General features: G+C 54.7%; 2 protein-coding genes across 2 annotated transcripts; one reads left to right on the top strand and one right to left on the bottom strand.

Annotated features, from left to right (window-relative positions):
- Positions 1-2,939: 2,939 nt before the first annotated feature.
- On the bottom strand, positions 2,940-12,991 carry ANAPC2 (anaphase promoting complex subunit 2). Its single transcript, XM_050319786.1, has 13 exons — positions 12,917-12,991; positions 11,514-12,136; positions 10,818-10,950; positions 8,517-8,691; positions 8,251-8,370; positions 7,707-7,824; positions 7,445-7,626; positions 7,164-7,305; positions 6,352-6,427; positions 5,595-5,798; positions 5,267-5,396; positions 4,742-4,977; positions 2,940-3,437 (listed from the first exon to the last, which is right to left on the bottom strand). Exons 1-13 carry the CDS (start codon positions 12,980-12,982, stop codon positions 3,225-3,227), a joined length of 2,418 nt encoding a protein of 805 aa, XP_050175743.1. The 5' UTR covers positions 12,983-12,991; the 3' UTR covers positions 2,940-3,224.
- A 28-nt stretch (positions 12,992-13,019) lies between these two features.
- Positions 13,020-15,855, top strand: LOC126642329 (microtubule nucleation factor SSNA1-like). The gene is made up of 3 exons (XM_050319830.1): positions 13,020-13,071; positions 13,147-13,346; positions 15,720-15,855. The coding sequence occupies exons 1-3, from the start codon at positions 13,020-13,022 to the stop codon at positions 15,840-15,842; spliced, it is 375 nt and encodes a 124-aa protein (XP_050175787.1). The 3' UTR covers positions 15,843-15,855.
- Positions 15,856-16,515: the final 660 nt, after the last annotated feature.

Raw genomic sequence — 16,515 nt, 5'->3', positions numbered from 1 at the left:
ACTCGTTTCATGAGTGGTCATCAGAGAAAATCCCTCTAACACCTCTCCCTGTGACACAGGGTGTGCAGAGGGGTTTGCATCTGTAAAACACCCCTGAGGAACTGGAGCCATTCCCAAGCACCTGAGTAAAGAAGTGTTAAAGGGCAGCTTGGAGCAACCAGGTCTAGTGGAAGGTGTCCCTGCCCACGGGAGGGGAGTGGAACGAGATCATCTTTGATGTCCCTTCCAACCCAAGCCATTCTATGAGTCGGTGATTCTATGACTTTACGTGCATTTTTGAGCTATCAATATTTTTTTCTTTCTTTCTTCGAAAGGGGGAGAGATTTGTGAAGGCAAGGGATGTGGAACAGGGCTTTGCCTCAACCAGCAGTCACAGCTCCAGCCTGGAGCAACACAACTGCACAGCAAACAGCAGAGGGAAGAGCCCAAAGCCCTTTTTGGTTTTGTTTTTTTTTTCTCCCCAGCTTCCTCCATCAGGCTGAAAAAAAAAAATCACATTTCCAGCTTGTTTCAATTAATTTTAAGACTTTGACATTCCATGAAAGCCAAAGCAGTCATTAAACCAGAGTTTTTTCCTGTTGTAACACTTTGAAACGACCACACTGCAGCTCAGCTGCTGGCTCTGGCTCCGCCGTGCCGGGACCTCCTGTGGGGAGAGGAGACACTCCAGGTCCCTTCAGCTGTGGCAGCGCTCATCCCCTGGCTCAGGATGGACCAGCTCATCACACCCCATGGCTCCAGCCCATCAGGGCAGCTGGGAAAAGCCAGGGCAGGAATGATGCTCATCCCGTGCCCTCCCACAGCATGGCCAGGGCTGGAACGCTGCGGGAATGGGGCACAGGGAGGACACACCACTCCACAGCCCCTGGGGGGTGAGGAAGCACTGCAGGAGCAATAAATCCACCTGCACCCACACGTAAATCAATCAGTATTTTTGCATCCATAAGCAAAGCAGGCACAGCCAAGGCCCTGAGTCACCCACAGCCACCTCCCTTACAGCCGGCCCCGGCTCTGGGGACAGCCCTGCTGCAGCAGCCCTGCTCCAAACTGGAGTTTCTTTGATCTCCAAGGATCAAAAAGAGCTGTTTCCCTGCCCTGTCGCAGCCACAGCCCGGCCAGACACTCTCTGGGCAGTGACCAAGCAGGGAGTGAGACGTGGGCTGGCACACCCTGGGCTGCCAGACACTGACCCCGCTGACCCACAGTGCTGGCCCTGCCAGGCGCTCCCAGGGGCTCAAACAGTGTTCTTTCATGAAATAAAACAGTGTGAAATGCAGCCCTGGGGCTCTGCACCTGCAGCACATCAGAGAAGAGGTCAGGCCAGGGGCTCTCTGCCCGTTCTCCTTCCCTCCTGCCCTGCCAGGGCAGGTGAGTTCGGATGGAGCCCGGGCATTTGTGGCTGCTGGGGTTTATTCCGTGGTGAGTGAGAGCCCAGGCAAGAGCTGAGCAAGGGCACGAGGAGCCTGAGGGAATGTGAAGTCCCCAGGAGGTGTTTTCTGCAAGGGAAAGCCCACCAGGACCTGCTGCAGGAGCTCTGAGCAGGCAGCAGGACCTGCCTGGGAACGTTAAAGCAGCTGTGGTTCCACATGTGGTCCCCAAAATGTGTGTCCCAGGGATGGCCCAGCCCCATCCCAGGCTGGGCACGGCAATGACAAGGCCAGTGGTGTGTCCTGGACACCCCACCTAACCTCAAATGCCAGTGGATACATCCAGTGTCCTACCAGGGTCCCGTGGGGCTCCTCAGGCATGGATGTCCATGCCCTCCCTGCTGTTTATCTTAATTGGAGTGATGTCCTCCCTGTTCACAGGCTGGGGTTTATTCAGTTATTACCAAATCTCCTTCAGCACAAGGAATATTTTAACCTTCACAACAGAAAAGAGTTCCCAGTGCCACCCCCCCACCAGCCCAGGGCAAAGTGTCACCAGGGAACAAAAAACGTGACCCCCATGTAGGAAAAACCACCAGCCTGCCCAAGGGGGAGAGGAGTGCTGTACCCCACAGCCCCTGGCTGCAGGAAGGGTGTCCACAGGGTGGGACCTGTGGGGCTTCAGGCACTGAGAAACAAGGTTAAAGGGTAAATACAGGCTGATTCTACATTCCACAAGCCCTCGATGCAAGGCCAGGCTCACAGGCTGCTCCCTTGTTTTCACTGTGCTATCTCAATTCCAGCTGCTGCAGCGCCCACAGGCTGGGACAGAAGACTCAGCACAGGGGAGGGAAGACCCCTTGGGCTGTGGAAACTCATTGTTTGCTTCACAGAAAGCAAATTTTTAGTGAAAGCCAGATTTCCCCAGCACATTCCTCCTGATGGGCAAAACTCAGGACTGGAGGAAGCCCGGACACTGTGGAATGGAGTTGGAATAGAGTCCTGAAACCCCCAGCTCCACACCTGGGTGGGGGGCAGGATGATTAACCAGGAGCTCAGGGATTATCCCATCCAGCTGAGTCTCAGTGGTGCAGCTCTGAAGCTGAGCAGGAGGATGTGCCCCAGAGCAGCTCCACGAGACAGACATTACCAGTGCCATGGCCAAGCAATCCTGCCAGTGCCTGGATAAGACACTTAACTTTTCTCCAGGACTATCCAGCTTGCCCTGAGGAACTGCTCCATCTCATCCATCTGAAGCATTCTTCATCCCACAATAAAACTATTCCACACCGTTTAAGAGCCCCAGACAAGGGGACCCTGGAGTTGTTCCCCCTCCCTCAGCCAGAGGAGACAGCACCAACATTTGCTTTTGGGCAGGGTCTTGCTCATCACACCCGGCTGCAAGACACTGCTTTAGCCACACACAGAGCCCCAGACAGCAGCTGGAGCCAACAGCCCCCTCCCAAAACCTCCTGGGGCTGCAGATGCAGACCCACGGAAAGGGAGCTGCTGCCCAGCAGACTGGGGAGTTTCCTGCCTGCCCTTGGCTGATGCCAAGAGGAAAGCAAAGAGTTGGAAAAAGAAGACTGCTGTTCTTTATTAACCAGTGAAGTGGGCCCAGGCACTGACATTCAGCAGGAAGGAATGTGGGGGGCAGGCCCAGACGTTTTGGGGGTGCACAGCCCAGGCTGCTGCTGAGGGAAACGACACCCGTGTGGTGAAGGGGGCACAGCAAACCCCCAGAGCACAGAAACCCCCCAGCAGGACAACAGGAGCTGGTGGCACCCTGGTGACACTCCAGAGTGGAGCACAGGCAGGGGGCAGGGGTGCTGAGGGGGCAGCAGGGACTCTGCCAGCCTAGTTGCAGTTCTTGGGCAGGCGATAGACCCCCCCTGAGAAGATGAGCTGCTGGTCCCGCACCTTCTTCTGCAGGAAACCCTGCAGCTCCTGGATATCGATCTCGGTCACCACGGGGCCCGTCATCACAAACATCTTCAGCATGCTGTGAATCCTCTCCAGGGACAGGCTCTCCAGGTTGGTCAGCATGGCCTGGATGTACGTCCAGAACAGCTGCAGAGGGACACAAGCAGCAGTGAGTCACACTGACACCTCCACCACGAAGCAAACATCCCACGTCCCAAAAGCAGGGCAGGGCTGGAGGCAGGAAGTTCTGCCTTCATGCAGTCTTTGAACAGGGAATATCCAAGAACAGCAGCTTGGATATCCAGGCACACACAGCTAGAAAGTTGGACTAGATGATCCTGAAGGTTTCTTCCAACCTTGGTGGCTCTGTGGTTCTGTAAAGAAGGATCTGACGTGCAGCACAAGCATGACCCTCCGTGGATGAACACCAGTATGACACCCCCGTGTTGCACAACACACAAAACATGACTCACAGGCAGGAAAGGCACTGGAAGTGTCCAGGAACCACAACACAGAGAAGGCAGAGATCCAGCTGTTAGTGCTGGGTAAGCCTTTTGGGCAGCCAGAAGTGCTGGGGTGCATCCAAACAAGTTATGACCATTTGCTAATATGAAATCATGTCTCAGATTATTTTTTTTTTGAACTGAAAAAAAGAGACCTAGAGTTGTCCAAGTGGTTCCCTGACTCAGCAGCCAGACACTTGTCTGGAGGGAAGGCTGTGATCCAGCACCTGCACCAGTGAGCCTTAACCAAGGACACCCACTTCAAAACCCAAACCCTCGTGGCTGGACTCAGCCACTTGAAGTGGAAAATGTAAATACAAAGTGTAAATAGAATCCATCATCTTAAGTCAGACTCCCCAAACCCAAAACCACAGGATATTTCACAGAATCCCAGAATCAACCAGGTTGGAAAAGACCTCTGAGATCATCGAGTCCAACCTGTGACCCAACCCCACCCTTGTCACCCAGCCCATGGCACTGATGCCACATCCAGGCTCTGCTCAAACCCCTCCAGGCACGGGGACTCCACCCCCTCCCTGGGCAGCCCATTCCAAAGGCTGAGCCCTCTCTCTGCAAAGAACTTCTTCCCAATGGCCAACCCAAACCTCCCCTGGGGCAGCTCAAGGCTGGGCCCTCTTGTCCTGCTGCTGCTTCCTGGGAGCAGAGCCCGACCCCCCCCGGCTCCCCCTCCTGTCAGGGGGTTGCAGAGAGTGAGAAGGTCCCCCCTGAGCCTCCTCCTCTCCAGGCTGAGCCCCCCCAGCTCCCTCAGCTGCTCCTCCCAGCACTTGTGCTCCAACTTGGTGCCATCTGCAAATTTGCTATGGGTAGACTCGATCCCCTCATCCAGATCATCAACAAAGATATTAAACAGGACTGACTGAAGATATCAAACAGGACTTTGCATCATCCTGCTGGCTCCACAAGCAGCCAAGACACAGGGACAGGTACCTGCAGCTCCTCCTCCTTCTGGTCAGCCTGTGAGGCCATGGCAGAGTCCCCCTCCTCGTCACTGTCAATCAGAACCACCTTCTCCACCTGGTCCTTCTGCTCCTCCTCAATCACAGTGAAGGTGCCCTCGGGCTCTTCCCTCAGCACACCCTGCTGCAGCCACAGCGTCATCTTGCGCTTCAGCGACGTCACGGGCACCTTGAGCACCTCGCTCAGCTCTGTCAGCGTCCAGGTGCCTGCAGAGACCACAGAGATCAGAGGGGAGAAGAGAACAGGACACCTGCCCACGCCCCAGCATGCCAGGAATGGGTAAGAGGCTGGGGAAGCGCTGGCAGGAACCAGCAGCTGTGTGCAGCCACTGCCCAAGGCAGATGGGTGAGCAGCTGTAGCCCTGATGGGTGACAGACCTGCCTGAGCCCTGTGCTAGACCCAAGCCCATGGACCAACTCTGGGTCCTGCTGCCAGGGCTCTGAGAGCCTTCAGCCATCTGTGGGAGCACCCAGACAGGGCTGGCACAGCACTCACTCTTGGTCTGGAAGTGCAGGATGATGGCGGCGTGAACAGGAGAGACGGAGAGGGACAGGGTGCGGTCGGCCAGCTCCACATCCAGGCTCACCAGCCCCAGGTGGTACTTCCAGTTCAGGGTCCTCATGGCCTGGAAAAGGGGGAAGCAGCCACTCACAGCAGATCTCCCAGCAGGAACCACTGAGTGCTGGGTTACTGGGAATGTCACCCTAACGGCGTGGGCAAACTGACAGCTACAGTCTAAAGGATGACAAAGGGGACTCTGCAAAAACCACGCCACGTAACAAAATCCGACCAGCTTTTTAAAGGAGGGTTAAGGTGGCCTCACCTTTAACTTCTCATACTTCTTGGAATAGGCTTCCATGGCTTCCTTGATCTGCTCTGGAAGTTCCAGCTTCTCCTCTTTCAGCGGTGGCCAGAACTCGCTGGACAGGATGACGGCAACGAGGCTGAACGGGGGCCTCTCCTCCTCCGGCAGCTTCTCCTCCTCATCCCGAATGTTGGCGTTGATGCGCCGCGAGTCAGCCATGTCCTGCAACAGCCAGAGCAGCCTGAGGTGGCTCCTTCTCTTCCAAGTCACTGCTAATCCTTAGTGAAGCAGCTTAAACAAGCTTTGTCCCCAAATGACAACAGGGAAACTGGAAAGGACACGATCATGTGTGTCTACCAGAAAGATTATGAGGCTACACACTCAGAAACATTCGAGGGAGGGCTTACAACTCCTCACTAGCCTTGACTGGAGTCCCTCCAGACCTGTGTTCTTCCTACAGTGCTCCAAGAGAATCAAACTCCAGAGTCCCATGCCCAGAGGAGCTGGAAGAGCCCAGCTCTTCAATGCCAGGATACTCTACTGCAGGAAGGCCAGGAGAGGCAGCAGCACCAGAGCAACCATTCCCCAAAAACCCAACCCACAGGGCTTAAAACACGGACATGATTTCAAAGCACTTCTGCCTGTCACAAATCAGCCCCCTCACTGGCCTTCTGGGCCCCCCTTTCTAAAAGACCCTTTTTGGGATGTTCCTCAAGTCCCTCCTCTTCCCCAATGGGCTCAAAGACCCTGGACTTGAATTTAAAAATAAAGTTACTTTTAACATGACTTCACAAAAGTGCATCTGAGCTTCACCAAACCGCAGCTTCAGCAGCTCCACGTTGCGGATTTCCCTGGCAAGAGACACAACAGGTCAGACAAAGGTCCCTTGGATGGACAAACCTGGCTTGGCCTCCACCCCTTGCCACACAGCCAAAAATAGGGGGTCCCTGGCACAAGGGTGCTTTTCCTAGGAAGCCTTGCAAGGCACATTATCTGACCAGGATGGCTCCCAGTACCCAAGTGAGGAAAGGCACCTCTTCTAGGCCAGCAGCTTTTTGAAGACTGAATCCCAGAAAGGTTCAGGATGGAAGGTCAACCTTGCTGCTCAAGCAGGGTCACCTGGAGCAGTCACTCAGGACTGTGTCCAGATGGATTTGGAATATCTGCAGGGCAGAAGACCCCCACACTGTCTGTGCACTCTGTTCCCGTGCTCAGTCACCTCACAGTAATGTTCTTGCTTATGCTCAGGTGGAACTTCCCGTGTTTCAGAAATACAGACCTTCCCATCCCTTCCATTTGGGAGGGCCACCACAACATGTGGGATGGAGCTAAGAGGGTGTGTGTGCCTCCCATGTCCTACACACTGCTGCACTAGCACAGGCCGAGGGCAGGGCTGGGCAGGAAGCAGCCCGAGAAGAGGCGAGCACATGGAATTCTAGACACAGAGCTGCAGAAGGAATGGCCAAGGACATCCCTGGCTCCACAAACAGCCATTGACAGGACTGAGCCTGAAGGTGTTATCCTTCGGACAGCAGACAGAAGAAACCCCAGGTGATTTTTCCCTGGGGCTGGGCAGGGAGGCCTCACCTCTCGGCACTGTAGTTGAACTGATGCAGCAGCCGGTCGGCCAGCAGCGTGCGGTACTCGTTGATGAACAGGTCCTTGCTGCCGTAGATGCTCACCAGCAGGCTGATGATGTCTGAGGAACGACGCTTGGAGCTCGATTTTCCTAAAGGAATCCAGCAGACAACAGTGGGAGATTAACAGAGCCCTGCCCCAGCCCAGCTCAGCTCCAGAGCACCAGCAAGCGAGCCGGTCCCCTGAATCAGCCCACCAGGCTGCCAGGACTCCTGGGCTTGGCATCACACCTGGATCTGCATCAACCGGGTCAGGGACCCAGTCCCCTGGCTCTGAGATGTCATCATCACTCTCCTGGCCGTTCTCCAGGGTCACTGGGTCAGCTTTGGAGAGCTCATTCGCCAGGTCACCGGAGCCCTCGGCGTCCCCGGTGAGGCCGGCCACGATCTGCCGCACCGTGTCATCCCGGGTCCTGCCGACGGCAAAGACACGGAGCAAGTGAAGGGAGGGGAGGGAGCAGGAATGTGCCAGACTGCCCAGCACGCCTCTTACCTCAGATACTTCCTGATGGGCTCACAGGCAACCTCCAGGATAACCATGGAGGGATCCAGCTCCCGCAAGGCCTTGATGGCCGAGATGTACAGAGTGATGATGTCGGATGTGTTGACTCCTACAGGAGAGGAGCAGAGGGAGTCAGAGCCCTGAAGCACAGCCCTCTGTTTGACCTGTGGTGTCAGAGGAGAAAAGCTCCCTGCCCTGCTGCCCCAGGCAACAGGAGGGATCCGAGAATGCCTGAGAAAATAGATCCAACCATGAACGGAGCTCAGAGATGAGCCCTGACACAGTGTCAGGAGCTCAGACCACACACAGTAAAGAAGTCTTTGCCCACGTGGACCAAAGCTAAACTTCTAGCTCAGCTCCTGACCATACTGTAAAACTGAGGCCAAAAGGGGCTGGGATACAATGAGCTGCTGCTGCCCACACCCACTGGAACATGGAGAGCGTGCCACGGGCACAGCCACTGCCTCTCGCTCACCAGACTGGCTCCCTGCTCATGCCCAGGCTCCCCACAGGGTCAGGACACAGGCAAACCCACCAGGATGTAGGAGTCGCATTTCCAGAGCACTTTTCAGGGAGCTGAGCAGCTGCTGCCTCTGGTTAGTCCTTTCCAGGCAGAACTTGAGGTCCTCCACAGCCGGCTTCGACTCCGGGAAATCTGCAAAGCAAGCAGTGAGCAGGGGCAGGGCCACGCTCCGAGGGGAGGCACAGGGAGGCAGTGTGGCCCCTCAGGGGATGCAGACAGCTCTATCATCCACCCAGGCCCAGCCCAAGAGTGAATGAGCACTGGCTGGGCCACCCTACCTCGGATGATGCTGAAGAGCTCCTCGATGCGCATGCTGGCGTAGATGCGGTAGAAGAACCTCTGGACGTGGCACCTCCAGCGTTTCAGGGTGCTGCTGGCTTCTGGGGAGGAGCGTGCCAAGGGCCCATCCTGCAGGAACACCCTGCTGAGCCAGCCAATCACCTTCTCAATCCACTGCACGAGGAGAGGGAGACACAGGTGTGAACACTGCAACCACGTCCCACACTTAACCCACCCCAGGCAGCCACCACGGCCAGCAGGAACAAGGACAGCATCACCACCAGCTGCCTTCCAAATCTATCCCAGCCTGGCTTAGGGCTGGGGAAAGCCCAGCTGAAAGAATTGGGACTTTAAAGACCCAGGATATGGACTGTGCAGGTGTGCATGAGAAGATAAGCGATGACTGAGGGCTGTGTGCAGGTTCTGGGCTCCAGAAAGGACAGGGTACATTCCAACACTTGCAGACTATTCCATTCTTGCAGAATTCCATCCCATTCTATAGTTGCAGAACTATCCCATTCATGAGAAAATTAACAAGTTGCCCATCACACCACCCTTGGCCCACAATTTTTGTGGTTCCTGAAATCAACGAAAAGCAAACAAGCCATCCCAAGGGCTCACAGACACCCAACCCAGGCACTTGAAACCTCAAACACCAGCCCAGCCACTGAATAATAAAGTAAAAACCTGAACAGAGAGCATCAGAAGGTTATCTACATTTGAGATTTGGTTTTCTACAGAGAAATGTGTAATTGTCAAATTTCAAAGGTATTCAACTACAAGATCCAGATGTTCAAAAGAGATGTGCTTTTTTCCCACTATGGTGGCAAATATATGGTGCTTCCTGGGATAGTATTTGAGTATTAACAGCTAATAGATATTAATATATTTTTCATAGGCGAATTCTGACAGCCTGAAAGAAAAATGCTAAGTCAAGGTCTGTTTTGCTGATGCTCATTTTTAATTATCTGCTCAACTGAGGAAACACTGAAGAAATGCACAAGTTCTGCCAATGACCAGGCAGGATGAGCCTGAGAACTACAAACACCTGGGCCTTGACCCAGGCACAGCTGTGAGCAGCTGATACAGAATTTTCCTAAAGGACAAAAGGATGGGACCATAACTGAAAAAAAAAACTCAATTTTAAGGAATTACTATCAAACCGACCCATTCTTCCCCACGGTTTATCTTCTCCAAGTGCTCCTGTTACAGCCTGATTGCAAACTGACCCTCCAGGCAGCTGCTGCTGTGTCTGCAAAGGGGTTTTGCCCTCAGCACCTCTACTTTCAGAGCAACCTGTTTCTCAGGGTTCTCCTATTTTACCTTTAGGTTGCCAGGCTTGTGCTTTCTTTTTTTTCTTAAAATTGCCCCTTCCTAATTCTGACACGCTCCAATATTCTGTGGCCAAACACACAGGCCCTTCTGAAGGGGTGGGAGCAAGGGGACCTTCTGTAATGCCTGATGAGCAGAATGCAGCTGCATTTTGCCTGGTGCCCTCAAAATACCCTTAAACAATCTCCAGCTCACCCAAAAGCATTTCACACCAGGTGCAGTAAAGAAAGTGTTGCAGAGCCACTGAAGGGCAGTAAACACAAAGTGACTCCTGATGTTTGCAGGCAACAAAAACAGTGGGGATGGCAAACAGTGAGGGAACCAGGGCAGCCACCACGGTCTGGCTTGTATGGCAACCTGGCTGCACACCCTGTTCTCTGACACAGGCAAAGGTAAAGTCATGACTGAGGGACACAGAGCACAGGACTGTGTCCTGGAAGAGCCATAACCCACAGAATTTTATTTTAAGCTCATAGTGGTAAACAGCCTCACATAAACTTGGTTTAAGTAGCAGCAAAGCAACTGGACAGTTGCAAAGAAAGGTTTTAATTCTCTGGGTGGCCACTGGTGAGATCAATAACAGAGTATCCTCTCCTCTCCTTGCTTCCTGAAAGAGGACAGAAAGCAGCCACACAAACTCTAGTTGTGGGCTCACCTACACAGAGGGAGGGTCCTCTGCAGGCCAGGTTGTGGATTTTGTAAACTGGAACCACAGAAATCCCCTCATTACTGTGGACATCACAAGGTGAAACACAACGGTCCACTGTGCATGGGTCAGAGCAAACCTTTCCTTCCAGCAGCAATCAGAATGGGGAGTTTAAACCACCTCTCCTGCCAAGGGATGGTGGAAGCCATAGCCCTGGATCAGGTGTTTTCAGGTGGGATCTGCTTGAAGCCCGAGCTGCTGAAGCAAGAGCAGCTGCACAACTCCAAAGGACGGGCCCTGGCTGCCCACACCCCTGCCTTACCTCCTGGAACTCACTGAGGAAGGAGTGCTCGTACTCCCCCCGGCAGCGCTGCTCCATCCTCTCCTCGATCATCCTGTGCAGGATGGTGGTGACAGCATCAGCACTCACCCTCTCCAGCAAATTCAGCCGGCGCCTACGGACACACAGTGACCCATCAGGAGCGTGTGGGAGCAAAGGTACAAGCAAATGAAGAAAATCTAAAACCTGAGGGCACCTTTCTCCCTGTACACATGCTCAGTTCACATGCTCTGATAGCCCAGAGATGCACTACATATGTAACACATGACACTACTGCTGTCCAATCTTCCTTACTAACGTTATTCTCTAGCCATCAAAAGCTTTTTAGAAGAGTTTCATAGAGGTTGGGATAGAAAAGGACCTTAAAGATCATCTAGTACAAACCCCTGTCATAGGCAGGGACACCTTCCACTAGTTTGTTTCTTTGTGGTCAGAAGGCCTCAGAGCAAGAACAAAAATATTCTCATACCCAGGGAGAGGAACTTTCTGTCCAAAGATCTGTTCTACTTCAACCACCAGTTGGAAACCAGCTGTGTTAGGCTCTCTACCCAGTACCATGACACAGCCTGACCTCACACACAACTCCTCGGGTTCTCAGGGCTCAGTAAACCTGCTGCTGCTCCCCATCCAGACCCTCCCTTGTTCCCAGTGACAGCCACCACCCCATGACACACGTACAGGATGTCATTGAGCTGCTGAAACTGCTCCATGGCTTCGGGGCACCAGCACTGCTCCCTCTTGCTGCTGCAGCCCGGGCACAGCGAGCCCTCTCCCCCAGCCTCCTCTGTGTCGCTCTCCTGCTCGGCCTCGCTCATGCTGCTCTCGCACTCGGTCGTTCCATCCTCTCCCTTCTTCCACTGCCGCATGTAGATCCTGAAAGTGCGGCTGTAGAACTGCTGGATCATTTCCTGGAAGGATTTGGTCGTGGAGAAGAAGAGGATGGCCTTGAACATGGTATAGACCTTCTCCCGCAGCGTCTGAGCGCCTGTGCCCAGGAGCAGGCCCGCCTTGGTCCACTCCTCCAGGAGCTCCAGGCTGTTCAGGTAGGGCTCCAGGCGGCTCTTGAGCCGACTGAAGGCGTCCAGGAGGAGCGCGGCGCACTGGGGCTCCTCGGCCGTGTTCTCATACTGGATGATGCACTTCCAGAACTCAGGGCCGATGTTTGCCTGCAGGTCTGTCTGCAGCACCTCGGTGAACCACTCCTCCACCACCGAGTGCAGGTCATAGCACTGCAGCACGTCCAGGGCCGCCCGGAGCTCCGCATCCTGTAGAGGCCCTGCAGTCTCCGGCCTCGGGGCTGCCTGGAAAGGAAAGGGCAGGGGGACACTGAGTTCAGCATCTGATGGAACACACACACGGACTCTGCTGCCAAACAGCACCACGTGAATGCCTGCCAGGGTCTCAGCCCACTGCTGGAAACCCAGTGTCCACCTCCCAGGGCTCACACCTGCACACCATCCATCCCTCCATCCCTCCATCCACCCATCCATCCATCCATCCATCCATCCATCCATCCATCCATCCATCCATCCATCCACCCATCCATCCATCCATCCATCCATCCACCCATCCATCGCTGTCCCTGCTGGTGGCTGCTGCAGGGCACACACCCTTGGGTGCCTGAAAACGCCAGACTGTGGGGCAAAACCCTTCTTTACGGCCAGGTACTGGGGTAAAACCCCTCCTCACAGCCAAGCTCTGGGGCAAAAACCCTTCCTTGGCCAACACCAGCTCCCTCGGGGAGCGAGCAGAGCCACAGATCGGCCCGGGGAAGCTGCGCCCCTTTGGGCACATCCCTCTCCTGGCTGGGGTGCTGGGGAGAGGGGCCGGCTGGACCCTGGGACCCCGACAGCCCCCAGGAGAGACCACTCGCACACCCCCAGGCGCCCCTGCCCCTCTGCCCCGCAGATCCCCGGCGGCCCGGGCCGTTCCTCCCTCAGCCCCGGCGGCTCCACCCGCCCCGCGGGCCCGGGGGCGGAGGGGCCCGGCCGGGGCGGGGCCGGAGCCGGGGCTGGAGCCCCCCCGGGTGGGTGCCGAGACAGCTCAGGGTCCCCCGAGGGTCCCCCCCGGTGCCCCCTCACCAGCCCCAGCGCGGCGGGCGGCACCAGCGCGGTGCTGAGCGTGTGCCAGGCGGCCGAGAGCTCCATGGGGCCGGGCCGGGCCGCAGGAAGGGGCGGAGCGGCGATGAGCGGGGCCGGGGCCGCGCTGCGGGGGCAGCGCCGGGCGCTGCGGGAGGGTGAGCGGGGCCGGGCCGGGCAGGGCCGGGCCGGGGGCCGGGCAGGGCCCCCCGTGTGACGGTGCCGCCCCGCAGGGCTGTCGGAGCTCCGCGCCCGGCGGGACGAGCTGAGCGGGCAGATCCGGGCGCAGGAGGCGGAGCGGGGCCGGCTGCAGGCGCGGATGGCGGCGCTGGCCCGGCGCTTGGCCGACACCAGCGAGAGCCTGGCGGGGCTCCGGGCCGCCCGCGCTCAGATCGACCGCACCATCGCAGAGACCGAGGCGGCCTGCGGGCAGGTACGGAGGGAATGCAGTGCCGGCCCTGCGGTGTAACATCCTCGGGAGAAGAGGAGGGACGGCACCGATCTCTGCTCCCTGCGACCCCCGGATCGTGGAATACAGAATCACAGAACATCCTGAGCATCCGGCTCCTGGCTCTGCACAGACACCCCAGCAATCCCACCCTGTCCCTCAGAGCGTTGTCCAAACCCTCCTGCAGCTCTGGCAGCCTTGGGGCTGTGCCCACTGCCCTGGGGAGCCTGTTCAGTGCCAACCACCCTCTGGGGGAAGAACCTTTCCCTGAGATCCAGCCTAATGTTGTGTCAGGGGAGGTTTAGGCCCCAGGGCTGCCAGAGCTCAAGGAGCATTTGGACAACACTCTCAGGGACAGGGGGGGATTGTTGGGGTGTCTGTGCAGGACCAGGAGCTGGACTGGATGATCCCTGTGGGTCCCTTCCAGCTCGGGGTATTTTGTGATCCTGGGAACTCAGGAGCTGGTTTTACCTGAAGGTCTGTCTGCAGCACCTCCATGAACCATCGCCCACACTGCAGTGAAAATCGTAGCACTGCAGCCGAAACAACCGCCCCGACTGCTGCCTGGGATATGATTCCAGCTCCAGCACACACACCCTGGTCACAAGGGGGTTGAGTTGGACTGGGATTAGTTTTGGTGCTCTTTGAGGTTGGGCAAAGCTTATTGTCAAAATACATCAAAGTGGTCCTTGAAACAGACCCCTAAAAGCAACCATCCCACAGCCATCGTTTGGGGAAAAGGAGGAAACCAGAGACATGACACAAGAAGCCCACAAATTCATGCAGTTAATAACAGTGCTGATGGAGGTGTTGGCCTGACACTCTTCCTGCCCAACATTTAGTGTAGTTTCTTTCATCTTTAATATAATAATGTCATTAAGAGTCAGAGTGTTGGGGCAGTAGATGGGGAGAAGGAGCAAACTGTGAAGGCTGGTGCTGTCATTTCAGCTCCTGGGACAGCTCTACCCTTTCATTCTTCCTGGATTTGTAAACTGCCAGGCAGGGATTGCCTCATTACAGGATCATGGCTTAAGTCACTTCTGCATTACACACCAACCAGATTTTTATTTTTCAAAAAGGATCTTTCCAGGCTACTTTCAGAGAAGTGGCAATTTTCCTTCTGTTGGTGGCAGGGCAGCTTGGGCCAGAAACACTCGTTTCCCCTATTAGCTGCTGTCTTCTCCTTCTCCCATTTGCTTTTTGAATGAGATCAACTACTCTGTGTCAGCTTCTCTTCCTCTCCCAAAGTCAGTACTTTTCCATGACAATTATTTTTCAGGTGAGGCTGGAGCTGTTTCCTCATCAGGTCCTGAAGCAGGCTGGTTTGAAGTGAAGGGGGAAGCTCACATAAAAATTTAACAGCTTAAAAATTGTATCATAAAGCTACACAAAGAGCCCCTTTGAAAAGAAACCTTACCTGAGACCCAAGTCACACCCCCAGCCTACAGGTGAATTCCTGTTTATTGAAAGGAACTTACACTCAAAGGAGATAAAAAGAGGTGAGGAGGAGAGGGAGGTGTCCTACAAACAAACCAGTAACAGAGTTCCTTTCCTGGGGATGTACAACACTGGTTTGTGATCACTCCTTGCTTTCCCCAATCCCCACAGGACTCCACCTTCCTCCAGCATGGCAAGATCCCACCTGCGCCTCATCCTGCTGGGCACTTCCCTTTGGCTCCTCTCCGACCACTTAGTGATTTCCACAAGCTCACAGGAACATAAAATGATCTTTGGGGCTCCAACCATCACATTTTGTTACTGTGTTAAAATTTTACACTGGTGAGATGGGCAGGCAGCAAGGTCTCCTAAACCTCTTGTGGCCTAGAGCACAGTAAGGGATGTTAGATTATATACACTGCAAGGTAAAAATAGGAGAGAGTTCATGAGAGATTTAGTCTGACTTAAGGTCACTGTGGAGCTGAGTTAGGCTTGAAGCCAGAAGCCCCAAATGTGCAGTTTTAACAGCAGAATAGTTGAAACTGGGTGAGCTGAACACAATACTGATCTAAAAAGCCCAGGGATCAACATCTCCCTTAACAAAACCAACCAATCAACCAACCAACCAACCAACCAAAAACCCCAGAAGTTCATCCCAGTCTGCTTTGGGAAGTTCTCTGCCTTGTGCTCCAAGACAGATAAGTTGCTTAAGGTGTTTCGTATTCAGAATATGGGCACAAACCAGAGAAACTCCCCCACAGACATTCCTGCAGGAATGTTACAGGATGATACATCACCAGGAATTTGGGACTGTAAGGGCTGGAGAACTCCTCTTGCTGCAAGGCACATCAGCTGAACTTGAAGGGAACTCATAAGAGAAACAGTTTATGTAAAAATAAGCTATTTTTATTTCTTTCCCAGGTACTGGACAATTCTCAGACATTGCTAGATATCCTGAAGGAAGAAAGTGGGAATGATGGTAAAGCCAGAGAGCCACAAAGCAGTTCATTAGGACAACAAGCACATCAACAAAAGCGTTCCTAAACTTGATTTTCAGCCTGGGAAGTCCTGCTGGTCTGGGACAGCTGCTGCTCTGGTACAAGGATGCCACATTTAATAAAAGCCTTTGTTTTGCAGAAGTAAATTCTCCTTTCAGATGTGCTTTGGTATTAGTTAGAGAGCCACTAAAGTTGATCCTCAGATGCTAGAGATGAGGGTAGGCATGTGTACAAAAACACCCTTTATTTTGAGCACAGTGACCCTGAAGCTGCTTCTGCCCTCAGCACAGCACTCACCTTGCTCTGCCAGGAGTGAGCTCAGGGCACGTGGCACAGGCAGGGAGCAGAGCAGAGCTGGGCAGTGGGAAGGCAGCGCTGGGTGAGGTTGAATCAGGGCCAGAGCAGAGCAGGAGGAAGGAGCAGAGGAGGCAGCAGCACACACGCACCATCCCCCACCCCCTGAGCCTGCCCTGCCCAGGGGCTGCAGGCACTGAGTTAACTCAGGGTACAGCACACCGAGTACCAGAGCAGTGTTTCAGCTGGCTGAGGTCAGGGGAACAAGCTGCAGGATATTGTTGGCTTTAGCATTCCTCATTGATCCATAGCAGAACAAAGTCAGGACTAGTTCAGACACCTTGTCCCTAACGTGAGCTGAAAGCAGCTTTTGCCTTACCACCTGCAGTTTTGCTAAGCTGTGGATCTAGAAACAGAGCTGCCTT

The sequence above is a fragment of the Myiozetetes cayanensis genome, unplaced genomic scaffold (genome assembly GCF_022539395.1).
Source record: "Myiozetetes cayanensis isolate MyiCay16 unplaced genomic scaffold, myiCay2020 scf23, whole genome shotgun sequence".
NCBI classification, from domain to species: domain Eukaryota; kingdom Metazoa; phylum Chordata; class Aves; order Passeriformes; family Tyrannidae; genus Myiozetetes; species Myiozetetes cayanensis.
Note: the sequence above shows the minus strand (reverse complement) of the source record. Positions and strands in the feature narration are given on the sequence as shown.

Coding starts and splice junctions, on each gene's coding strand:
- ANAPC2 (XM_050319786.1), bottom strand. CDS start 12,982: ATGGAGCTCTCGGCCGCCTGGCACACGCTCAGCACCGCGCTGGTGCCG. Junction 12,137..12,916: donor CGCCCGCCGCGCTGGGGCTG/GTGAGGGGGCAC, acceptor TTTCCTTTCCAG/GCAGCCCCGAGGCCGGAGAC. Junction 5,397..5,594: donor AGAAGTATGAGAAGTTAAAG/GTGAGGCCACCT, acceptor CCCCTTTTCCAG/GCCATGAGGACCCTGAACTG.
- LOC126642329 (XM_050319830.1), top strand. CDS start 13,020: ATGAGCGGGGCCGGGGCCGCGCTGCGGGGGCAGCGCCGGGCGCTGCGG. Junction 13,072..13,146: donor GCGCCGGGCGCTGCGGGAGG/GTGAGCGGGGCC, acceptor GCCGCCCCGCAG/GGCTGTCGGAGCTCCGCGCC. Junction 13,347..15,719: donor CCGAGGCGGCCTGCGGGCAG/GTACGGAGGGAA, acceptor TTTCTTTCCCAG/GTACTGGACAATTCTCAGAC.